Here is a 25,054-nt window from a genome sequence, read left to right as displayed (position 1 = left end):
TGATAAAGTCCATCCATCCTCAAAATCACAATTACCTTACCACTGGCATCCACCTGTGAATCATTGACGTTTCTGTCATATTTTCTGGATAAAAACCCCATTGTTGATGGCTCATTGGTCAGGCTGTGAATCTGAAGGAAAATGAAGATCAAAGAACATTCTACAGAAGTTAGAAAAGAGTAACACAAATGCATAGATTATGGAAAGTGAGCACAGTTGGATCAATAATCAGGAAGTGGAAGCTGCATCACAGCACCCAGGCACTACCAAAAAAATGCTGTACCTCAAAACTCAGTGCTCAAACAAGAAGGAGACTTGTGAGCGAAGCCACAGAGAGGCCAACAATCATTTTGAAGGAGCTACAGAGTTCAGTGGCTGGGAGTGGAGTAATGGTGCACCAGTCAACCATATTAAGAGTACTGCTTAACACCGCCTTGTATGGGCGGGTGGCAAGAAAGAAGCCGTTACTCAAAAAGTACCAACTGAAAGCACATCTGGAGTTTGCCAGAAAGCATGAGAGTGACCCAGCTGCGATGTGGGAAAAGGTTTTGTGGTCAGATGAGACCAAGATAGAGCTTTTTGTCCAAAACTCAAAGTGCTATGTGTGGCGCAAAGCTAAAACTTCCCATGCCTCAAGACATGCCATCCCTACAGTGACAACACTGTGTGCCAAGCTGGTACACATGTATCCTTAAAGACTTAAAGCTGTTATTCCAGCAAAAGGTGGCTCTTCCAAATATTAATGTGTGGGGGTGGAATACTTATGCAAGCAAGTTTTTTCAGTTTATTTTTCTTAAAATTTCTCCCAACATAAATCCAGTGTCATCTTATTGATTTTGAGTTTCAGTGTTTTAAAATAAAATTTCAAACAGAATGAAATTTCACTGTACCATTTGTAATTCAGGATATTTTTGCAAGGCACTATATATATATATATATATATATATATATATATATATATATATATATATATATATATATATATATAACTGCATAGTTATACATAGTATCTATATACTATGTACATATCTATATATCTACAATGCTATACTCTACATAGTATAGCAAATCCCCACAGCCACACTGGTGGAAATCTGGCGGAAAGCCCAGAAGAGTGGATGTTATGGATGTTATTAAAACAGCAAAGAGGGACTAAATCTGGAATTGGATGTTCAAAAAGCACATATGATTCTGATGGTCAGGTGAACACATATATAGTGCCATATGGTGTATATTAAATAGCAAAAACATAAGTGTATGAACACATATTTCCCTCTCTGTATCTATCTTAAATTTATAAAGTATAGTGGTGGAGTAGTGATCACAGTTGCTGAGAATAAATAATGTGGGGGTAATGCAGAGTCCTCACTATTTGTTTGTACAAAAGTTAGTGGCAAAAGGTGAGAATTTATGAAAACAAGGGGGCACCCGGATTTGAACCGGGGACCTCTTGATCTGCAGTCAAATGCTCTACCACTGAGCTATACCCCCGCATGCAACAACACTGGAAATTTCACTTTTTCAAGACGATCATTATATTGGCACTCGCCCATTCGGTTTGTTTGTTTGTTTGTTTGTTTTTTAAATTTCTGTTTATTTTAAAATGAATCTCTTTTTCTAAACTCATTACCTGGCGAATGATAAAATGATAACGCCATAACTTAAACAGCATAAGTCGCCTGATTTTTTTTAACTAACCAGAAGAGGCGCCATTTTAGCGAATTACGTCATATACATTTCCGGATTTGGACAGGAAGTAGTTGAATATTGAACTGTTTGGAGGAGCTCGGCAGAAAATGGTAGCGTATGCTAATTTTTTTATTCAACTGGTCTCATTACACAGCGTTGGTTTTCTTTATTTAGATAGATACAATATCCTTATGTTTTTCATCTTCTCAGATTTATTAGCTTTGTTTTGAGTCGTTGCTAAAGCTTCTAGCCTTTAGCACATGAGCTAGTTGTTGGTTTAGCTAACTGTTTAAGCAGGCGTCACTGGAAGATGAATAGAACCGGCAATTTGAAAGGTTTACATTATTGTTTTGGTTTATTGCTGAAGATATGTTATGAAATTGGGCATTTTTGTCAAGCTGTTTATAATAGTGATATGTTAGAAACCGTGCTGTGTTAGCTTTAGCGGTTTGTGATGTGTCATTGCCTTGCTAGCTGCGTTTACTTTCTGTTTCGGTCGCTTTGATATGACTCTGGAGATTCACCTAGTTACAAGTCATATAGATTTGAATGGATTACAACCAACAGTAGATTATTCTTACTAGAAACGTAATAAAAACTCTAGGATGTTGTTTCCCTTCACAGAACACTCGTGGTCTTCGCTCTCAGCTGAAAGACAGTGTCCCGGTAGCGGGGCTTTGTCCACAGGCAGGATCTTATGGCGTTCCTGATACCCTGCGCAGGGGGTAAAAACTCCTTAAACTGCTCTTTAATACTTCACTGAGCTTATCCATACTTCACCTGTTGTCTTTTAAACCTGTATTAATAGTGCATTATTGTGATTTCAGATTTTCCAGTGTCAAAAACGAGCTTCTCCCTTCTCATCCTTTAGAACTCTCTGAGAAAAATGTGAGTTGGACACAATAGCTGGCTGGTATAAATGTACAATCTGTGAAAGATTTTTAAAAATACATCCGTATAAGGTGTCATTTGGCAATCATATCATTTATCTTACAAATATTTTATACTGAATTATTCTGCCTTTTTGCAATAGCAAGCACAACAGCACCAGAACTGGTAATACGAAACATCCCCACAGTATGAAGATGCAAGGCTGCGGCATTTCTTTCTAGCCCAGACTGTAGCTGATATTTTTCAGCCCGTGTCACTGACACGTCATCAGCAGTGATTGTGAAGAAGCATGTGATATGTGATGCACTATATGGACAAAAGTATGTGGACACTTGAGCATTACACCCATTCCTAAACTGTTACCACAACGTTGGAAGCACACTTTTGTCTAGAATGTCGTTGTGTTAGTTTCCCTTCTCTGAAACTAAGAGGCACAAACCTGTTCCAGCATGACAATGCCCCTGTGCGCACAGCGAGCTCCGTGAAGACATGGTGTGTTAAGGTTGGAGTGGAAGAACTCGAGAGTCCTGCACCTCAACACCACTGAACACCTTTGGGATGAACTGGAACACCGACTGCACCCCAGACCTCCTCACCCAACATCATTAACCCGACCTCACTAAGTCCCTCTTCACACCTGGCATTAACGTGTGTCCTAGGTGATTGGATCACTAGTGGACACTGCTAAGCACGTGTGAAAGGGGTCAAATGTGCCTCAAAGACGGATTGTGATCCAATCACTCAATCCGCAATAGGAAGTGGTCTGTACGGAGACCGACAGGGGCCAACAAGGTACAAATACAGAAAACATGCAAATACCAAAAACGCTGCAATAAGCTGAAATCACAATGCAAATGGGTTACAACAAAATGGAAATGTTTCCAAGGGAAGCTTAGTCGTTTTTGGGAAACAATCAGTTCTGCTTCTTAAACGCAGTGTTAAAATGACCGGTCCTGCTTCTTTGTATGTATTTGGACGTGTTTTCTGTATTTGCATGTTTTCTATATTTACATGTGTTTTCTGTATTTGCAGTGTGTTAGCCTCTGACAGCCACTGTAGGTCTGGGACACATAAGACACATAGCATCTGTAGTGTGAACGCGAATGCATCTCGATATGTTCTGGACAGCAGCGGAGAACCAACTAATCGACAGCATCGTTGCCCTAGCTGTAAAATATGTAATCATTGCAAAACTGTCTGAACATCGTGCTAAATGGTGCTGAGCTTTCCATCGCTAGGCTAATGGGTAAAGACAACGTTCAAAAAGCAGATATGGGTGTGATGGATCAGGTGTTCACATACTTTTGGCCATATAAGGTGGATTATTTACGCTATCATACTTTTTTCCCCAGTGAAGGCATTTGGAGGAGAAACTAAAATTAGATGGAGTAACCACACGCTGTGTCTAATCAAAGTACAAATTACACCGAAGGACAGATGACCATAAATTTAGTGTTTTGTTTAAACAAAATGGTCAAGAGCCATCGATGAGATCTTGAGATATAATTTACTGCTTCACCCTAATAGTTTTACACTGTCAACTACTGATAGTACAACTACTGTCAAATACTGATTATCAGCTAAAATCTAATATCAGCACCAGCTGTCACTGTTCGACACCATGCTTTTCTTCTGCACATATTATGTCTTGACCTTAAACAAGCAGGCAGAAAATTTTGACAAAATTACCAACTGATCACAGTCGACAAGTGTTTTCCCCTTGGATCAGGGCTAATTCTGATACAGCGGGATAATTCGTGAATCATTTCTTCTCTAGTTTTCCCTGTGACTTACTGCTTGCTTTTTGGTTTGTACCTATAGTTCCAGCTTAACCAGGATAAAATGAACTTTTCCACATTAAGGAACATCCAAGGACTTCATGCACCCCTGAAACTCCAGATGGAATACAGAGCAGCCAGACAGGTGGGAACCAGTTAACGTCGCACTCACGATGTCCTCATTATGTCCAGTACATTCTACATATTAGGGTTTTATAGGCAGTATTACAGTTAAACAAAATGTAGTAAAAAAGCAGAAAACATTATATAGCACAGTTCTCAAGCTCCTGTTTCTCACAGATTCAACGTTTGCCTTTTCTGCCGAGCTCCAACCTGGCCCTGGATACACTCAGGGGTGCTGATGAGTCCATTGGATTTGAGGACATCCTTAATGGTAAGTGCATGTTTACAACACATCAGTAGCGTCAGCTGATTTCACATCCAGGCTATCTGTGTTTTTGTTGCCTGTTGGACACGTAGGTGGAAGGGCGAAAAAATAAGAATATATGCTCCTTATATACTTCTATGCAACTATGAACTAAACATAATTCACTTCAGTGTGACCATACACTCCTGCTAAGGAGAACACTGGTTAATAGTAGAACGTTTTTAGTAGACGTATAAATTAGTGTTCACAAACAAGACAACCTTTCACAATCTCAGACACAGGTATGTGAAAGCACTGAGTTCCTTTTCAATTATAATAAACGTCTAATCAGTTACAATAAATAATAATCGATTTTTTATTGTTGCCTCGATTCATCATAACCATTGTCTTTTAAATCAATGCATTTGTCCAAATTGTCTGATCTAGAAAAGTTACTGTTATATATAATAGTATTTTACTGTATGATTGAATGTGATTAATATTTATCTGTTGTTTTTTTGTGTGTGTTTGTGTGTCTCAGATCCTGCACAGTGTGAGCTGATGGGCGAGCCTCACATTATGACAGAGTACAAACTCGGTCTGTTGTGAGTGCACAGTCCAGCATGCTTTAGGTTTTTATTAGAAACAGAACAAACTCTTTGAATGTTTTGACCAGTTGTTTTTTTTTCTGTTTGTAATAAAAAGTTCAAGCAATTTAACATTTGAGAGCTTTCCCTTTATTTGTACAATGTTCATCAGTAAGCTCTGAAATTCCTCAAGCCTAGTGGATACAGGACTTTACACAAAAACGATTAGCCCACAAAATAGACATTTCTCAGAGTAAATTTATTAACTTTTTTCTGTAAGTTTCATCCATTACAAGCGTTAAGTAGTTTTTAAATATTACAAACTCTCTTGCATCAACAAGCGTAAAATAAAACCTATGTCCGATTTAAAAAGGAAAATGCAAAAGCAACTGGATAACAAAGTAATAAGACCTCGTATGTTTATAAAACATTATGTTGAAATGACACTGATTTTGATGATAATTATGTCTTCAGTTAAATATCAAACTATTTACAGAAGTGCTTTCTCTAAAACAAAAGTCGTCCACTTCTCAGTCCAACTTCTCTTCTTGGAAGAAATCTGCAGCATTAAGACGTTCCTGAAATTCATCATATTGCTGCATATAGAGGAGAAAAACAACACTGATGAATATTAGACATCCATCTGTATGTTTTCATCTGCATCAAGGACATACAATACACAAACCTGTAAACTGTCTCTAACTCAAGAAAGGACACAAACACACACCTCAGTAATCCAGCCTTCGTCCATCAGCTTGGTGAACACTTTATTCACGGTGTCCTTCACCGGCTCATCTTCGTCTCCCTCCTGCGTCTGTTGCTCTGCCTCTTTCTGATCCTCCAGGGCAGTGCGGCAGCGCTCAAACAGATGGTACTTGAAGTGTTTGAGCGCATGGTACACCTCAGTACGGCTGGCACAGACAGAGCCGACAAAGAACATCTGCAATTTGTAATAAAAACGTAGATTTTTAGTATACTGCACCAAAATGTTTTCCTTTTCTATTATACATGAACCTTATTAAAAATGACATCTTTTCTTTATAGCACAGCGCAGTTGAGTTCTCGGAACCGACTGGTCAGATGGTGTTGATTAATTTTCTATAATAGCAGCTCTGACAATAGTGCCAGCTGTAATTCAGATCACAGGTTTATTTTAATGTGAACGTTCTAATATGTTATTGTTTCTATAGTAGCAGCTCTTTCACAGGGACTTGTACAGCGGACGCTCCACATAATCTGAACCTAATAACTAACTGATTAAAAGAATGTGCTGTTGTTTAACTAAGAAAAACATAATTGTTGATATGGTGATGTTTTCCGTAATGACATGTATATTTAACATTCATGCAAGGAGTCTCCAGTGTCACCGATTTGTAACGTACGTTTTCCACCATGGGAAAGTCTTCAATCCAGAGCACTTTGTGGTTTCTAGGTAACATTTGAAGCTGTTTTTTTTTTTTTTTTTTTTTTGGCTTCAAGAGAGAAAAAGAGAGGCTGGTATGGGAGTGACAGTGTATAACTTGTTTCCCGGACATTCAACAACATTAAATGTAACTATATACGGATAAAAAAGTAAGACATCTCATTTTTCATAAATTAAAAAATTACTTGTTGGCAAATTGCTGTGGTGTAAGAGGAATAAAACACTATGGGACATACTGTTATATGAAAATCAATTTCGGTGTTTTAACGGATCACACCACTTCTGGAACTTCAAAACACGAAAGTGGCAAAAACATTATACCCAAAATAAAGGCATCACAAACAGCTCAAAATGCAAATTTAAGTGTAATTTAAAAGCGGTGTTTGATCACTGTTGAATCACTGAAAGCTTAATGTGCTGTAGAATGTAACAAGGTAGAATCTGATAGAAAAGAACCCCATTTAATTATAACTATGTAAACATAAAGATCAATGTGTTTGTTACCTGCGAGTCATCGGGCATGAACTGGTCCTCCTGCAGTGTGTGGTTGTGATACAGCTGCCCGGACAGACGCACACAGAAGCGGCCATTTCGGTGGAGCTCACACGCTTCACAGCCCTTAGTGCGGATGTTCACCATACTAATTCGCACTTTGGGATAACACTCAACCCGTTCCTTATATAAAAACCCACACGGTATAACGTTTGCATCATTTTGTACATAATTAGTGTGATATATAAAAACACACACACACAAAACATTGTTTGATTCATTCCTACTTTGTAGCGGTCTTTCCAGCGGCTCCTCTGCTTTAGATTTTCCAGACGCGGAAGCACCAGTCGCTCATCAAAGTGATGCAATGATGATTTCATCTCTTCAGCATAGCGCTTTGTCCTTTCACCATCTGCAGTAATAAGTAAACAAACCTATTAATTACCCAGTAAAGCAACCTGTTGAATATTATGGGCTTTTAATTGAATTTTTTTTCTCTGTATGTTCAAGTCTTGAGCTTATACTGGATGGGCGTCTGTGAGTAAACTTATTTTGGGACACTACATGAAGAGAAGAATGCTGTTGCAATGGGTTGCTAGGGTTATAATGTAGTGTATACGTGACCTAGAGCACCCAGACAGACGTGGTTGTAAGGAGAGCTTTTTAACAGTTACAGAGAATGAGTCTGAAAGGATAACAACTTTTCTACATGAAACTTCAAATACATTTACCTATATACACTTCCCTGACTTCTGCGCCTGCCTGCATCTCTCTTTCGAAGATCTAACAGGAAGAAAATTCTACAAACTGTCACTTAAAACAGTCTAATGAAAGTGATAGTTCAACTATCTAGATATTAAGTTTACACCTAAATACATAGTCAAAACATGCTAAATATTTCACTGTGCTGATTTTCCCCACCATTATTCCACAGATTAGCTCACCTGCCAATTCCCACCCACCAGCCAGCGCTCCCTTATCACACAACAGCTACCAACTGGGAAGAATAAAAGCTAAAATGTGTTTGCTCTGAGAAAAACGAAGGCAGCCTGCTGCATCTTTTCAAAGCGCTGCTCATGCTGCGTCACACACTCGGAAGAAAGCGCTATCTGCCCTCTTCCGCATACATGAGCTCACAAATGCCCACGATTGGCTAATCTTGCTGTGATTGACGAGAAATACAGAGTATTACCATCCCTTCTACTTAGAAAGCATGGCCAATTCCATTTCAGGAAGTGAAAAAAATAAAACTATACCGTAAAGCGTCTTGAGGAAGGACGTGTCCAGTGCATTGATCAACAAGGCTTTGACCACCACCTGAAAGTGGGTAAACTGAGATCCGGTGATGACTAGGATTAAAACAAAAAGAATTGGTTAGGTTTGTACAAATATATTGCAAATTACAACTATCAGAAGCGTAAACAAATAACCAAATGTACATACATATTTTCTCTTAACTACCACAAAGCTTAACAGAGATCTTACACTGGCGTGGAAGGTGAGACAGGAAGTTCTTGTCCTCTGTTTCAACCACATCCTCCTCTTCCTCTCCTTCTTTCTGCTCTTCATCCTCTACAATGAAGTCCTTCAAGCTGTCACTGTCGGCCTCTTTTTCTTCTTCACTGCTGTCTATTAAGCGAACCATGTCCTCCTCACTGGACTCGTCTTCAGAGTCGTTCACTTCTTCTTTGTCTTCTTTGTCTTCTTTGTCTTCATCTTCCGCAGCTCCGACCTCCTCCGAACCCTGAATGAGAACAGTGGCCACTTTATTAGTTACACTCATTCTTCTTATTAGCAGATAAACCTACAATTCAGGTCACTTTCAGGGCACAGAACTGCTGTCAGTCAGTCAGTCTACATACTTCCACAATCAGAAGACCACCACAAATCCAGGACTGACAAGATTATTATTTAGGTGGTGGTTCATTCTGAGCACGGCAATGACACTGAGTGTCGAGTTAGTGGTTGTGGCGGAGGTAAAGGAACATCAGGTTGAGCGAGGATAGCCAATTTATAGACAAGACATTAGAAATATTCTTTGTATGTATGCATTTAGAGACAGTGGTGTGTTTCTGATCATATTTTTGCTTGGTGGCCTGTTCTCAAGCTAGCAGTGATAGAAATTTTTTCAAAGTTCCAGCTACTGCTCCACCTTTTACACTTCTAACAGTCTCACACACATGCACACACACACCATATGGTCCAAATAATATCTCATCAGCTGTGTCCTATGCTATGTTCTGCATAGCAACAAATAGACAGTAATTGTAATTAATACAGCTTCTGCCTGATAAATAGGCCAGTGAGTGTAGATAAAAAGGTTCCCAATATACTGGCCACTGGTGCAGCTTACCAAGGTTCTGCGCCTGCGCAGTGGGGTACCCGTCTTTCTCTTCTTCAACAGCTCCATCAGTTTCTTTTTTCTCTCTCTCCTCTTGGCAGCTGCTTCTCTAGCCTCCACTTCTCCTTCTTTGTCCTTGCCAGTTTCACCCTCGGAGTCGGAAAGCTTGAGTCGTTTTTTCCCCGACGCTTTCCGGACAGGTTCGGCTCCCACGTCGCTGTCCGAAGACTCGCTCGTAACGTCGTCCAGGATGCTCGCGCTGGCCGATCGCTTCCGCCGACGGCGCGAGACGGCGCACTTTTCCTCATCCGTCCCGCCGCCGCCGCCGTCGTCGTCGTCGTCGTTGTTGTTGTTGTTGTTGTCATCGTCATCATCGCCTCCCGCATCCGCGCGTTTCGGCGCAGGAGACTCAGAGTCGCTGTCCGAGCTGCGGGACGCGTCGTCCGACTCCTGGTACTCGCTTACAGAGCCGTCGCTGGTCGTCGTGCTGCAGTACGACCCTTCATCGCTGTCCTCGAGCAGCTGCTCGAGCGCGTTCATGCGCGTCTTCCTCTTGTCGATGCGGGACGCCGGAGGCGCGCGCCTCCGCCGCATGCCCACGATTTTCATAGCCTCTGCGATTCAACCAAACATGGACGCAGGTTGCTTTAGTTAATACGCAGTTTGTCCCCAACAAGCAAGCAAGCTGCAGCACAAACGCAAATTCAGCAGCAACAACACAGAAAGAACCGAACTGAACGAGCTGAAATGATCTCTTACATGAAAAGGAAACACCGCAACTCTGACTAAAACTGTCCCGAAGTTTACAAAACCTGTATTTCAGGAGGACTACTCTGTAGAAGCACGGATCCCGCGATTTTTCAGGGGGTGTGTCTGTTTTGCTTTTGCAGTTCCTCCATGAGCTGCTCATTTACCAGAACAAGTGCGCCACCTGGCGGTGTGGAGAACACTGAACACTGTCTCCCTGCATCACACAGGCGTCATGCACACGGTCCAGGCCCAGGCCCTGCTCTAAGCGTTCAAATCCGGTCCGCCAGATTAATTTAGAATCTAAATTATAATCATTTTAAGGAGCATAATCAAACTGAAAGATTCAATAAAACGGCAGCAAAATAGAGCAATAAACACAGGGCCATAAACGCTGACAAAATGTGCTGACAAAATGACACATGACCATCACACCCATGCTCTTCTTCCCCAAACTGTCACCACAAACTCTGAAGCACACAATTGTATAGAGTGTCTTTGTATGCTGTAGCATTAATATTTCCCTTCACTGGAACTAAGATGCCCAAACCTGTTCCAGCACGACAATGCGCCTGTGCACAAAGCGAGCTCCATGAAGACATGGTGTGTGAAGGTTGGAGTGAAGAACTCGAGTGTCCTGCACAGAGCCCTGACCTCAACCCCACTGAACAATTTTAGTATGAACTGGAACACCGACTGAACCCCAGACATCAGTGTCTGATCTCACTAATGCTCTTGTAGCTGAATGAACACAAATCCCCACAGTCACACTCCAAAATCTAGTGGAAAGCCTTCCCAGAAGAGTGGAGCTTATTATATTAACAGAGGAGGAATAAATCTGGAATGGGATGTTCAACAAGCACATATGGGTGTGATGATCAGGTGTCCACAAACCTTTGGTTATACATTGTATGTGATTCTTCTCTCTATTAGAGCCAAGTCATATATATTTCCAGTTAAGCCTACTTCAGTTCCAGGTTTTAACAAAATATGAAAAGGGGGGTGAACACTTATGCAAGGCTCTGTTAAACCTGGTTAAACCATAATTTGAACAATTAGTTTTCTTGGTAGTGAATTGCATGAATCTGTTCATTAGTAAAAGGGATTCTGATCATGTGACCAGTTACACCATCCATATAAAATATATAAAATCAAGACACCCTATAACTAATATTTTGATCAATTAAATCAGTTTATTGTATTAGACCTACTGTGTATTTCTCCGTCAGTTGAAATGATCCACTCCTCTTGTAACTTGAGTATTCTAGGGAGACTTGAGGGAAATTGCTTATTTCAGTACATTTTTATTATACAATAAACCCCACATGGAGTACCTTTCTAGGTCTGGTAAGACATTAGTACATCTGTTAACCATACATTTCATACAACATTTTAGATCATACTTATTTTATGAACGTACTTATTATTATGACCAGACAAAAATTTCACCATCATATCCAGCAGATAATAGGTATTCTCCTTTATGGTCAAAAATGACACTCTGAACAGCATCATTATGTCCTAAAAGACTGGACACATGTGAAGACGCCACTTCCACCAGCTTCACCTCATGATCGTTACTTGCGACTGCTAGCACCTGTCCGTTTGGACTGAAGGCCACTTGGTTGCTAGGGTGTGGTCCGGTATCCACAGTTTTCATGGCTGATATGTTCCTTACATCCCATAATTTCACGATGCCATAGGAATCACAGGAAGCAATCATGTCTCCCAGGGCGTTAAAGGTCGCACTGTTGCACGAGTGCCTGTGCCCGTAGAAGGTTTGGGCACAGAGTCCGGCACGGGCATCCCACAGTGAAATGGTTTTATCAGCAGAGCAGGTGAGCAGAATGTTAGAGAAGGGCACAAAGCTAATACTGTTCACTGAGTCGACGTGGCCCCGCAGTGTGTAGCGGCAGCGCTCGCTGTTTAGGTCCCACACTTTGCCTGTGTTGTCCATGGAGCAGGAGGCTACAAAGTCCCCACAGGAGTGGAAGGAACATCCCCAGGTGGCGTGAGTGTGGCCTTCCAGGGTCAGCACGCAGCGGGATTTGGCAAAGTCCCAGATCTTCACTGTGCTGTCTCCACTGGTGGTGGCCAGACAGTGTCCACTGGGGTGGAAGCTACAGGAAGACAGCCAGTCAGTATGACCCTCACCAGTCATGATCATCTCCCCTTCCGGCATCCCCCAAAGCCTCCAAAGGTGATCATCACTTGCAGAAGCTACAAGCAGTTTGCGTGGATGGAGAGCAAGATAGCTCACTGCCATAGTGTGGGCTTTGATGGACTTGGTCACAGAGAATCCAGATATTTTGGTGTTTTGAGCAGATAGGGCTTTTATTTGGGGCAGGAAGGGATTTATGCGTGTGCTGGCTGGGAACTCTGAATCTTTTGAATGTTTAGTAGTAGTGTTCTTGGTTGGGTCTTTGGAAGGGTCATAAGTCACCACCTCATCAACTGATGGTTTGGTGCCTCGCTCTGGACTACGCCCATTTTGCAAATCATTTTCTTTCAGAAACCTGCGGGCTCCTGGGGAGGAGCGTGCATTACACAGAGCGCTGTCTAGGTTATGAACTTGACTGGAGACTCTGTCCTTCTCAATACTGACCAACATCTTCTGCCTCAGAGCTGTCTGGTACTTCTCATTCAGCTGTTTCAAAGCAGGGGCATAAGACTCGTAGTGCTTCTTTAGTCTTCGGATGTCCTCAATCAGTCTGTTTTTCTCTTGCACGACACGCTTATGCTGCAGCCGGTGGAAGTCCCGTTCCTTCTGAAGCTTCACAATGGTCTCTCCGGCTTGGAAGGCAGTGTGCTTGTAGCTATCTCGCTCTCTTTGGACATTTTTCAGCTCATTGTCCAGCAGCTGGTTGTGTGTGTATATATCAGGCACGAATCCCACCTGGTTTGTTTTGAGCGTGCCTTTCTGGAGCATCTCATACCATTCTGTCTGGAAGCAATCTAACGTTCTGTTCATTCCCATTTTCACCAGAAAGTTGCGAAGAAAATCGTCCACGACTTCAGGGATGGGGCTTTGTAGCTTCTGGGATGAGGAAGGTATCCACTCTGGTACAAACTCAGAGTCTTCAGTGCGGTTACGCAGAACTTCAGCCACAGCTTCCAAATTCTCTTCTTCAGTCACACTCTCCTCTTCAACACTGATCTCTTCATACTCAAACCCATCCTCAGAGTCTTCTGGAATGGACACTTTTTCTAGATAATATGGCCCTTCGACTGATTCTGTGTCATACATTGCAGCCATTTTGTCACTTTTATCCACTGTCAGTGCTTGGCAGTTTGTTACTATCGCTTTGTGTATTGTTACCATGGACACCCGCATGGCGACGACGCCATTACCGTAACACCACATAAACACAGCATGAACATTATTCTAACAAAATTCAAACAAAGGTTTCAGTTTAAAGAAGTTTAAATCTTCTTCGCACTTGTGTATATGTGTACCTAAAATGTATACTTGTTTAAAAGTCGTTTGAACAAACTGTGTTCTGTGTTTCACTGAAAAGACTTAAATCCATTTAAATGTTTACCAACTTTTTTTTCCCCCACGGAATGATGGGTGTTTTTGGACCTTATAATGGCAGCTATTCTCATTTATTACAATTTAATTTGATAATATGATGGTCATGATATCATATCGTGGCATATGATGGTTAATCCAGCCGAGGTAGAAACTAGAGTGCGCGTATATACACGGAATTACGGTAACTATATTACTAACTTGGGGGGAAAAGCTTGTTTTGGTCAAAATGTAGTTTACATGCACACTTTGTTATTAATTAGTGTACGTAATTTTTTTTTTTTTACTAGAATAAAATGTTGGTTTTGCATCAAACATTTGTTTGCAAACATTACATTTTATCAAAATATAAAAATATTATTAAAAAAAACAGATAAAATGGACGATTTATTAATAATAAGAGCTTTACTGTCCATTATTATTCTTTAAAATGAAATCATTTTACTGTAATTTTTTACAGTACAATTTTTTTCTTTGGGGGGGGGGGGGTTATGTAAGGAAAATACATATATATGTATATATTTCTCTGTAATTTGTTTTGTGATTTTATATATATATATATATATATATATATATATATATATATATATATATATATATATATATATATATATATATATAAAACAGACCCATAAATGCATTTCCATAAATGTATATAACACACCCATAAATGCATTTCTTTAGAAGAAATAGTCCATTATTTTATGATTTCCTGATAGTCTGAACGGTTATATGTCACTGCAGCAGTATTATCATGCAATAATACATGCATTTAACGCCCAGCTTAAGATCCAGCCCCTTTTCTTATTTTACAGAAGGCTATTTTACATTTCTCATTTGGACTGGAGGAAGTGGGGATACTACAATTTCAGCAGAAGGGGGCGCTCGTACACCACACTCACCAATATCACCATCCTATTCACCACATCTCCACTGTATTCATCACATTAATCATATTTACACCATATCCAGTCATAGTTTTAAGCCAGTAAATTCATTACTTATTATTTCATGTCTAAAAAGCACTACAGCAACCAAAACACCACACTTTCAAAATAAACTCATTTCATCAGAACTAGGTTAGGTTTTGATTGGTTTCTTTTATCAAATTAGTTTGTCACTAGTATCAATATATGATGTGCTATTTTATCTAATGCATCTGTGACATGGTAAATATGTCTCTGTAATTTGTTTTGTGCTACATATATATGTATATATACATATATAAATAAATACAACTGTATAAAAATGACACATCACATCTTTTTCTTCCCACCACTTGTAGGTATATAGTATAGGAAAAAAAAACACAATTACAAATAGAAACAACAACAAAAAACCTTGATACTGAATATTAATACTGCTAAATTATTAGTATATTTTCCTCTTTGTATTTTTCACTGAAGCAGATTTGATCTATGATCTAACGATTTGACATATGATCAACTCCTCTGTTTTTTTTTTTTTGTTTTTTTTTTGGAGGTGGGGGAAGGGTTCATCTTCATCACCACATGTGACTCTGCATCTTTTACAACTATCCTTCCCCTCTCTGCTTCCTCTTTCACCTTTTTCTATCTTCCAGATTTGCATCTTGCAGTATATGTGTGTGTTTGTGTGTGTGTGTGTGTGTGTTTAGTAGCAGTGTATAAGAAGTGTCACTAGTTTGAACCTGCAGTTAGTTACTTTAGAATTGCAAACAGAATGGCACATATTTTGCTGTATAAGGAATGCACAAATGCATATAAAACAACACAAAAGAAGGCAATTACAATGAAAAGTGCTAGACATAAAAGTCTTGATACTGTAATACAACAAAATGATGACTTTACTACAAAAAATAGTCTAGTGTAGCTACCTGAAGTAGGATAAAAGCATTTATCAAATCCAGTTCACTTATGTGTTTTCATCATTCCATCATCATCTTTCAGAAAAAAGAGTAGTAAAGTTTACTTTTTCTTGTCAATAGGTGGTAATATCAAGGGTACACTTTAAGTACTTTTAGCATGTTTTTTTTTTTTACTTAGAAAGATGCTTTAAATCTACTCTAAAACTTAACTACTGAATTATTTTTTTTTTAAAGATGATGTACATTTTTTAAGGTGCTATATACATGTTTCCAGGTGAAAGATTAAAGGTATAGAAGGTAAGGGTACCACTACAACTACAACTACAACTACAACTATGAAAGATAGAGTTAGTACCCTATTTCTTTTCTGAGAGTGGATCAAAACAATGTGACAAAAATATCTGCACTATATTTTCATTGTAAAGAATGAATGAATAAAAGATGAATAAAAGAATAAAAGTACTGATGGAGTTTTAGAGTGTCAGTTGCAAATTGTTAGAAATTGTTCAACTATTGGAACACCCAGTGTTTTTGTTGGCATAGCCTATTATTTTCCTATTTTTCAGACAGACCTGTCTCTCTCTCTCTCTCTCTCTCTCACACACACACAGAGAGAGAGAGAGAGAGAGAGAGAGAGAGAGAGAGATGCAGACACAGACACTGCTGTCCATTATCATCATGAATGTGATGATTGAAATCGAGCTCACAGCATCGAGCCTTTCTCTCAGTGGCCAATCAGAGGAAGAGCAGCGGGAAGCTGAAACATCAGTAGCCTACAAATGTGAGTGAGTGAGTGAGTGAGTGAGTGCACCAGTGTGGAGAGACAGAGAGAGACAGAGAGAGAGAGAGAGAGACCCAGAGACCCGGAACATCCCGTCCATGAGAGGTACAGACATGAGCGCACAGGCTGAAGAGGGAATCCGAGCCAAGTGCAAGTGCAAGTCGCCCACTTTATTCTCTTCATACTGTATTGAAAGCATACTGGGAAGAAGTCCTCTGAAAGTCAGACTCCTCGGGATGCAAAGTCTGACAGCGACACTTCGGACAGATGAACGCCAAGGTGTGTATCATTTCAGCAAATCAGACTCAACATTCAGTTTAATAGTGATGTGACACTGAGTTCTGCTCCACAAGTTGTCAAAATGCAGCCTGTCAGATTCATAACAGTTACAGTTTCAGCCAGGGGCAGATGAAAGAATACAGTACATTACAAAAGTTTTTTCCTAATTTTTTTTTTTCTTGACAGAAATTAAACAGCCTATCGCTGTACATAATCGTGGTGCGGCTACCGAGTTAGGGACCGTCGTAAAATTACCGTAATGTACATAAGCGTGCAATAAACTTGTGAAAGTTCTGCATCTCCACCAACTTGTAAAGTATCTCCATCATATCTATATATGATGTATTACATTTGTATTATGTATTGTATATGCATTGCATTTAAAATTAACAGTGCATATCTCTATTAAATTCTCATAATTGTTTGAAAATAACAAACTAACTAAGCTTATTTTTTGAAATTGTACATTTTATCATTCATTCATTCATTCTTCAGTAACAACTGCATCCTGGTGGTGGATCCGGAGTCTGTCCTGGGAACAGTGTGTGTGAGGTGGAAATACACAGGCCTACTGTAAATAAATAACTCTGTTAAAGCCATTATGTCAAATCAACTTTCAAACACAGAGAAACATGGACTTCTTTTGTTTAATATTACTGATTTTACATGAAATATATGAGGGTCCCGGGTTCGAGCTTGAGGTCCTGACTGCACTTCTCCCCAGTGTTTACGCGGGTTTCCTCTGGGTTCCCTGGTTTCCTCCCAGTTTTTAAAAACATGCAGCTTCGTGGACTAGCTATGCTTTATTTCCACAAGGTGTGAACGTGTGTGCATGGTGCTCTGTGTTGGACAGGTGTCCTATCTGGGGTATATTCCTCTGCCTTGTGTCCAGTGTTTTTGGAACTGGCTCTGGATCCACTGCAACCCTGACTGGTTACTTAAGATAGACGAATAAACTTTAAACTATTTTTAAAAAATATTTAAATGCTCCGTTCTGTCACGTGTTATTGCAGCTGCTGATAGGGGTTATATATATATATATATATATATATATATATATATATATATATATATATATATATATATATATATATATACCTTGGGGGAAAAAAAAGTTGCCACAGTTATTCATCCATCATTATCATTTGTGAAAGTTGATGTTACATTTCCATCTGTGTGCAGCTGGGCCAAATTTGCCTCCTCACACGGACCTGCACCTGCCACCCAAACGGCGCCCGTTCAGTCCGCGGAGAGAAGACGAGCCAGAGCGCGCACAGGGAGACGAACTGGAGCGCGCACAGGGAGACCAGCCGGAGCGCGCACAGGGAGACCAGCCGGAGCGCGCACAAGGAGACCAGCCGGAGCGCGCACAGGGAGACGAACTGAAGCTCAGAGCTGGTCTAAACTCCTGCTACCCGGAACATGCACTCATCAGTTCCCTAAAGAGCAGCACTGCTCAGGATAAAGTAGACGCGCAGAAGAGCAGAGCGCCTGCAGACACGCGTCTCTCCCCGGGACCTGAGGACGGACTGAGAGAGAAAAACACAAGCACGAAGGACAGCGAGGACGGTGTGTATGTGTCCCCGAGCAGTGATGCTGAAGACGGGACACTGAGACGCAAACAGAGGAGATACAGGACTACATTCACAAGTTACCAGCTGGATGAACTGGAAAGGGCTTTCCAAAAGACGCACTACCCGGATGTGTTCACAAGGTACACACCTAAAGAACTTACTTCCATCTGCATGGAGCTAAGAGTGATCTAGCCAGCTTTAGATGAGTAATTACAGCACTACATTAACTCCTGCAATGTTCATTTGTGTCTTTAGCCAACTTTCACTGACATATGAATCATATGTATATATATATATATATATATATATATATATATATATATATATATATATATATATATATATATATAAATCCTCAGTGTTGAATTTGAAGTTCAGATGAAAATGAGGAATATAAAAATAAATTTAACACTAAAATTAAATTGTATTTAATTAATAAGTGTAATAAAGTATCATATTAAAAATGTATATACTTTATAATTATATGAGACTTAATTTCTTTTTTTTTTTTATTTAAAAAATTATATAACTTGGAAAAAAAAAGTTGCCACGGTTATTCATCCGTCATTATCATTTGTGAAAATCATTTTAACATTTTAATATACGAGTCATTTTAATATATTGCAGAGCTTACGACTTATATTCGATGGCATTGTATTTGTACGAAACGAAATAAATATTTGTGTATTTTTTTTTTTTACAAATTTGTGAATAATATATAGTAATAATATATAGTGTAATAAATAGCTGTAAATCGTGAAATACCAACTTAGTGGCCTAATATAGCATTATGAATGGTATTATTCTATTTTAATAGGTTTAATTAATAAACTTCACACTGATTGGATCTACAAAATGTTTTTGCTGAACTGACCTATATCCGTCCTCCTTAATCTATAAATTATTTAATATTTTAACCAAAAATGGCCAATTAATGCATCACTGTGAAATAAAAAAAAAAATTCCAGCAATCGAAAATGAGACACTCAGTGTTGTAAAGTGGTTAATAATGAAATCTTTTTAACCTTTTCTTTCATTTTCATTTCTTTTCCAGGGAGGAATTAGCCATGAGGCTCGATCTGACGGAAGCGCGCGTGCAAGTAAGTGCAACAAAACAAAACAAAACAAAACAAAAAAACAAACAAAAACCAAACAAACAAACAAAAACCCTGTGCTTTGGGATCCATGCAACACTTTGCAGTCTTAATTTATATTTAAGATCATTTATTAAGGCAAGAATGATTTTAGGCAATTTTAGGAATTTTATATGTGCCAAGTGCAATTTTATTATTATTTTATTAATAAATGTTTACTTAATATTTAGCTGGAATATCTGAAAACTATTAGACCATGGTTATAGATTTTTTTGAAGAGTGTTTAATGTAATTGGTAAGGTTGATATAAGTGAGTCCTGGCTGGAGGATTATTAATCAGAAAATAATCCTAGTTTCTGCTAGGTTTATCTCTCCTTTCATCTTCCCACTCTCTTCTCTGCTTTCTTTTTCTATTTGTGCTTTTTTAAATGTAATATCTGTGCTATTTATGCTACTTTCTTTCCTAGAGACAAACATTTCTTTTAACATAGTTTAATTCATACAGTACTCACAAAGACAACAGCACATACTACACTTTGTGTTTTTTAATTCTGAGAGGAAATATAAATGCTTTGGGATTGTTTCCTGCCCCTGAAACACATCTGTTATAATTTACAATGTTTGAAATGTTGTTAATGAGATGGATGTTGGAAGGATGGAAAAATGAGGTTGTCTGTGCTAGAGTTTGGACACTTGTGCTAATGGGACTTTTTTTTTTGCTGATTTATGACTCATAAAAGTTACGTTAGACAATACTCTAGTTGTAATTAGTTTCTGTTAGCTAAAAAAAAAGGAAATATTTACTCATACATTTGTGGTGTGTTCCTTTCCAAAGTTTTGATAGAATATATTTTTAAAATATGGTTTGTTAAATTAATTAGTAAATGATAACCAAATCAACCTTCGTCTCTTTTAGGTCTGGTTCCAGAACCGACGTGCGAAATGGAGAAAAAGAGAGAAGGCTGGGGTTCAACCTCACCGCCTAGGCCTTCCATTTCCTGGACCCATCACTGCAGCACAGCCTCTATGCCATTATCTGGGTGGGGGTGCATTTAGCCCCAGCCTTCACCCAGGCATCGAGTCAGGGTGGCCTGTGTCCCTCCATGGATTCACCCAGCCCATCCCAAACCCTGCACCCCCAACCCGAATCTGCTCTCTGCTTGGAGCTGCAATGCTCAGACACCCTGCCCTTATCAGCCCCTCCTTTGGAAGGTGAGACTTCCTAAGTAATGCTGCATTTGACTAAACTTGTAACTCTGACCTCTGACTAGGAAAAAAGAAAGAAAACTCCCTCTCTGCTCAGAATTCCTAGGTCTCTTCAAAATAGATTTCAGCACATGATGTCAAATCAAAATGGCTGCTCAGCGCATCAACAGTAAACAAAGTAGCTTTGCATATGAATGAGTAATTCTCAGATTAATCAACATACAGTTTCTTCACTGAAAATATACATCACTCATCCCAGTTAGCTCGCTAGATTGTTGCTAACAAAAGATGAACATGGAGGCATCCATGTTTTTTCCCACTTGTATCTCAAGGTCAAAAATGACATAAGTGAAAGTTCTGACTTTTTAAGTTGAGTTGAACAGTTAAGTTGAATGCAGCACAAGTTTTAGGGTTATATGCATCAGTCAAAATATCTACTTGTGATGCTTTTTAACTAACAAAATTTCTAAAATTTCTTAGATTCTTCACTCCACTGGCACTTCAAAGACTGCCTGTAACCACCACAGAGAATCCAATTCTGCCTCCCCTTCACATCCCTGATCCTCCTTCCTCATCTTCATCCACACTGTGTTCCTCTTCCTCGCCCGTGGATCGCCGTGCATCCAGCATCGCGGCTCTGCGGCTCAAAGCCAAGGAGCACTCGGCTCACATCGGCCAGCTCAGTGCCCTCACAGCTAGTACAGCTGAAAAAGAGGCCTAATGCCTCGCTCCCTACACCCAAGACATGAGACCAAAGCTAAAATGCACTACGGCATGAAGAATCCCTTTGGAACCTCACAATCCCCGAACCAACCTCTATAGCTACTGAAGCTTCAAAATGGCTTTAACTGATGGAAGCAATGCCAAAGGGACTGGTCAGCAACCAGAGATCTGTGTATTTCACAATTAATTCAAATTGTGCATTTGTTGTATTGATAGACAGAATATATGTGGGAAAAGAAAAAGCTTTAATGAATAGCTTTAAAGTCTTCTTGTGTGATTAAAAAACTTTTATATGTGCTTTTTTAAATCTTGTGAGCCAGAAACTTAGTTCAGGGAAGAACAAACCTGCACTTCAATATTCAACTGCTGAATGAGCCAAAAATATGTGAAAATTATGAAAATAAAACTGTGAAGTGAAGTGATGTGCCGTCTTACAATTTAAACTGATTAAAACAGGCACAGGAGAAGGCCAGATATGCCAAAACCCATACTTCTGTACCTTTAATTGCTTTAAAAACCTTTTTTTTTTTTAAAAAAAATATACCTAACCAGGGAATCAGTAAAAGCATTAAACCCTCATGGTGTAAGAAGTCTTATTCTGCAGGTTTAAAGCTTTTTAAGAAAGCATGATGGTATTTATGATGACGTTATATGCATGTTGAATCCCAGGATTTTGGGCCTCAGCACCTCCACTGACATCGTTGTAGTCTAAATTTGTTTCAGCACCATTCACACACATTAAGAAGCTTATTTTGTTCTCCGGTGTTGCTTTGTCCCTTTCAAAAGGTGGATATCGGAATGAATGGCCCTTGCTCGTAAGCCTGGACTTCTTCCAACCAACGTAATTCTTCCACACTTAAGTCATCATCCAATTAGTTCGGTGTATAAAGTGATTTGTCATCTCATAGATTTCAGTTCAGAGGACAAGAGAAGCATTTTGTCAAGAGAAGCGGATTTCTATCACTAACTACCTTCTTTTACACCGCACCATTCTACAATGCAATGAATAATAGGAACTGATAAATACTAATTCCCTATGAAAAGAGGTCTTACACAATCTTTTGTCCCACACACTATTCAGGGTAGGGCTCATGAAAAGGTGCAGGGATTAACATAATCAAATGAATCTAACTAATCTATTTGGGTGATCAACTTAAAGCTCTCTGGAAATGGACATTTTCTGTGCCGGGATATTGTGGGTGAGAAAGGAGCTGATGAGTTATGGTGGGGAGTGAAGGTATTACAGCTCAGCGCAGGTGTCTCTCTCTGTTTAAGGCTCTGTACACAATGGTACACAATGAGCACAATGGAGTGTAACGGCTTAAAGATCCGAGATGCAGAGAAGTTTCGATGATCTGAGCAATGTGGAGGCTTGAGAGAAGAATTTATATTTTTTTCTCTGATCTGTGGTAGAAATTTACACTGTATAGAATTCAGATAACATAGTGACCTGGCTGAAAAAGTTGTAAAGCTCATTAAAAGAGAGTATAGGTACTTAATTTGTGGAGGATTGCTGACTTGTCCTAGGTTATGTAATAAAGGTGTTTATGCATCTATGACTACAGTGACTGGAAATAAATTAACTAATTAATGCGGTAGGCGTGGAAATCAAAATCAGTAACCCTAACACAACTGCAGGACGTAGTGGTTAATAATGTAATATAACAACATGTCATAAAAAATAAATTACAAACAAGGAAGGAATGGCTTTATGTGGATAAAATGATCTCAGACAAGATTTTTTTTATTCTTATGACCAGAAACATCAGGATTAGTTAATGTAGCTTTACAAAGAGAAAGATTGATTAAATTAGCAGTTATGAATGAGTTTGAAGAAGATAAATAGTAAAGAAAAAACAGAAAATGAGTGAGAGTCATTACCTTTTGGGACCAAGGACAAGAAAAATAACACTTTACTGGATTGCTGTAGAATGCTGAAAGTTTAATATATGTATGTACTGTATAACGAAACAGATTTTATTAAAGAAAACATTAAAAGACCTGTTTAACAGCTTGATATGTTGTATGCATCCTTGCCAGAATGCCCTTCTAAAGCACTGTTTCTGTCTCTAATCTGTTGAACTGACCCCATTTAACTCTTCTACCCTTATCCCTCTATTCTCTCTCTCTCTCTTGTATTGATTTCTCACTATTCTCCATTATTGCTTCCTTTGGATTCACACAGTAAAAAAGTGCACCATGTTAATTCTTGTCCAAATTACAGCACTAACAGGTATCTCTCTGTTTGCCTGCCTTGTGAAGAGAAGCAATCAGAGATAATCGAGTGCTTTTAAGAGCGCTCGTTCCCATTCAGCCCCAGCCTGCTCAGCCCCTAATCGCCCTTTAAACATACACGGTTTCTGTGGTGCAAATTCCTGTCATAATTCGACTTAAGTATATTTGTAAATCACAGCTCCTTTGAAACAGAATAACTGAAATCAAACGCCTTTCATGGCCATTGAAAGTTCCACACCACCGCCCCAATTGAGACTAATTTTTCAGGAATTGAGCATAAATATAGCCAAATAGTGGCAATCTAGACTGAATGGAAACGGATTATAAACAACAAGGTGTAGAAAACTCTACAGATACTCCAGTTTTCTGAACAAAGATTTAAATATTAATCTAAATTGCAGAGAGCTTTCTGTAAATACCACTTGCCCATTATTTCACCCATTTATTTAACATTAAAGCCACAATTTAGCTATCAAATATAGACATAACTTACAGACATATAATGAATTTTACAGGATTTCATTTGATTCTGTTATGTAGATGATTCAGGTGGTTATCAGTGGTTACTCTGTGTATGGTCCATCACTGAAGGAGGTTTGTCTCAAAACAGAATGACATTTAGTCTAGGAAATGCAATTTTTGCAAAACAGTTTTAAAAAGTTACTCAAAGACAATTACTCAAAGTATTGTTGTGATTCATATTCCTAAGTAATAAAACACAATGGGGCATGCTGTTATAGGAAAATAATCAATGACGAGGTGATGGATTATGGCTTAATACAAAGCAGTGTTTCTGTTATCACCCTGAAGTGTTTTATTCCACTTATAAAACAACAATGTGTCAACCATTGCAAATTTTAATTTATCAGTGAATGACACTTTGTGCTTTTACCCATTTATAGTTACACCTAATGTTGTGGAATGGAACGTCCATGAGACGAGTTAGTTGCTGTTATTTACATTATAGCAGATATAAACAGTCGTTCCCTCATCAGCCTATCTTTTTTCTCTTTCTTGAAGTTAATAGGATAAATACAACCTCATTATGTTACCTAGAAACAGGAAGGCACAAACTCCTCTGTCCTGAAGACATGGAAAACTGTTACAAAGCACTAACCCCCATGACTTTTTACATTTTTTTTGTTAAATAGCAACACGTTTTAAAATCTCTTTAATAAATCTAATTTATTATTAGCCTTAGATCAGCAAAGTTTACATCAGCTACTACAATGTGCAATGATTTAATCATTTTCTGACTGAAAAAATGACATCATGAAAGTGTGTATTTCATGTGCATGCACAAAAATCTATAAATTCGTATCTACATGCATGTACACACACTATGACCCTGACCAGGATAAAGTGGTTACTGAAAATGAAAGAATAAATGAAAGAATGAATGAAAGTGGTGTAGAGAGGGTGGTTTGGTGGTGCAGCAGGCAGTGTTGCCATCTGAGCTCAAGGGTCCC

The 25,054-nt window shown here is 39.0% G+C and overlaps 4 protein-coding genes and 1 non-coding gene across 5 annotated transcripts; 2 read left to right on the top strand and 3 right to left on the bottom strand.

Moving 5' to 3' along the window:
* Positions 1 to 1,419: 1,419 nt before the first annotated feature.
* trnac-gca (transfer RNA cysteine (anticodon GCA)) lies at positions 1,420 to 1,491 on the bottom strand. The gene has a single exon. It is a non-coding gene; the product is annotated as a tRNA-Cys (tRNA).
* A 167-nt stretch (positions 1,492 to 1,658) lies between these two features.
* On the top strand, positions 1,659 to 5,444 carry pomp (proteasome maturation protein). Its single transcript, XM_026938762.3, has 6 exons — positions 1,659 to 1,799; positions 2,314 to 2,414; positions 2,517 to 2,577; positions 4,402 to 4,503; positions 4,659 to 4,752; positions 5,267 to 5,444. Exons 1-6 carry the CDS (start codon positions 1,797 to 1,799, stop codon positions 5,332 to 5,334), a joined length of 429 nt encoding a protein of 142 aa, XP_026794563.1. The 5' UTR covers positions 1,659 to 1,796; the 3' UTR covers positions 5,335 to 5,444.
* Positions 5,445 to 5,552: 108 nt separating this feature from the next.
* Positions 5,553 to 10,458, bottom strand: ccdc82 (coiled-coil domain containing 82). Its single transcript, XM_026938761.3, has 7 exons — positions 9,581 to 10,458; positions 8,713 to 8,971; positions 8,484 to 8,576; positions 7,515 to 7,639; positions 7,240 to 7,410; positions 6,040 to 6,252; positions 5,553 to 5,908 (listed from the first exon to the last, which is right to left on the bottom strand). Exons 1-7 carry the CDS (start codon positions 10,175 to 10,177, stop codon positions 5,843 to 5,845), a joined length of 1,524 nt encoding a protein of 507 aa, XP_026794562.3. The 5' UTR covers positions 10,178 to 10,458; the 3' UTR covers positions 5,553 to 5,842.
* A 1,091-nt stretch (positions 10,459 to 11,549) lies between these two features.
* On the bottom strand, positions 11,550 to 13,640 carry LOC113541669 (sperm-associated antigen 16 protein). Its single transcript, XM_026938781.3, has one exon. The coding sequence runs from the start codon at positions 13,635 to 13,637 to the stop codon at positions 11,742 to 11,744; it is 1,896 nt and encodes a 631-aa protein (XP_026794582.3). The 5' UTR covers positions 13,638 to 13,640; the 3' UTR covers positions 11,550 to 11,741.
* Positions 13,641 to 16,512: 2,872 nt separating this feature from the next.
* arxb (aristaless related homeobox b) lies at positions 16,513 to 23,261 on the top strand. Its single transcript, XM_026938782.3, has 5 exons — positions 16,513 to 16,753; positions 17,936 to 18,467; positions 19,382 to 19,427; positions 20,338 to 20,633; positions 21,108 to 23,261. Exons 1-5 carry the CDS (start codon positions 16,573 to 16,575, stop codon positions 21,346 to 21,348), a joined length of 1,296 nt encoding a protein of 431 aa, XP_026794583.3. The 5' UTR covers positions 16,513 to 16,572; the 3' UTR covers positions 21,349 to 23,261.
* Positions 23,262 to 25,054: the final 1,793 nt, after the last annotated feature.

This window comes from Pangasianodon hypophthalmus, chromosome 15, assembly GCF_027358585.1.
Source record: "Pangasianodon hypophthalmus isolate fPanHyp1 chromosome 15, fPanHyp1.pri, whole genome shotgun sequence".
Taxonomy (NCBI): Eukaryota; Metazoa; Chordata; class Actinopteri; order Siluriformes; family Pangasiidae; genus Pangasianodon; species Pangasianodon hypophthalmus.
The sequence above is the reverse complement of the archived record's forward strand: the minus strand, read 5'-3'. Positions and strand labels throughout refer to the sequence as shown.

Excerpts from the sequence above, each read along its gene's own strand:
- pomp (XM_026938762.3), top strand. Across the intron at positions 2,578-4,401 it reads TAGAACTCTCTGAGAAAAAT|TTCCAGCTTAACCAGGATAA; the intron begins GTGAGTTGGACA and ends TTGTACCTATAG. Across the intron at positions 4,753-5,266 it reads ATTTGAGGACATCCTTAATG|ATCCTGCACAGTGTGAGCTG; the intron begins GTAAGTGCATGT and ends TGTGTGTCTCAG.
- ccdc82 (XM_026938761.3), bottom strand. The coding sequence starts at position 10,177 with ATGAAAATCGTGGGCATGCGGCGGAGGCGCGCGCCTCCGGCGTCCCGC. Across the intron at positions 7,411-7,514 it reads GCTGGAAAGACCGCTACAAA|GAACGGGTTGAGTGTTATCC; the intron begins GTAGGAATGAAT and ends TTTTTATATAAG. Across the intron at positions 6,253-7,239 it reads TCATGCCCGATGACTCGCAG|ATGTTCTTTGTCGGCTCTGT; the intron begins GTAACAAACACA and ends TACAAATTGCAG.
- LOC113541669 (XM_026938781.3), bottom strand. The coding sequence starts at position 13,637 with ATGGTAACAATACACAAAGCGATAGTAACAAACTGCCAAGCACTGACA.
- arxb (XM_026938782.3), top strand. The coding sequence starts at position 16,573 with ATGAGAGGTACAGACATGAGCGCACAGGCTGAAGAGGGAATCCGAGCC. Across the intron at positions 16,754-17,935 it reads TCGGACAGATGAACGCCAAG|CTGGGCCAAATTTGCCTCCT; the intron begins GTGTGTATCATT and ends ATCTGTGTGCAG. Across the intron at positions 20,634-21,107 it reads ATCAGCCCCTCCTTTGGAAG|ATTCTTCACTCCACTGGCAC; the intron begins GTGAGACTTCCT and ends AAAATTTCTTAG.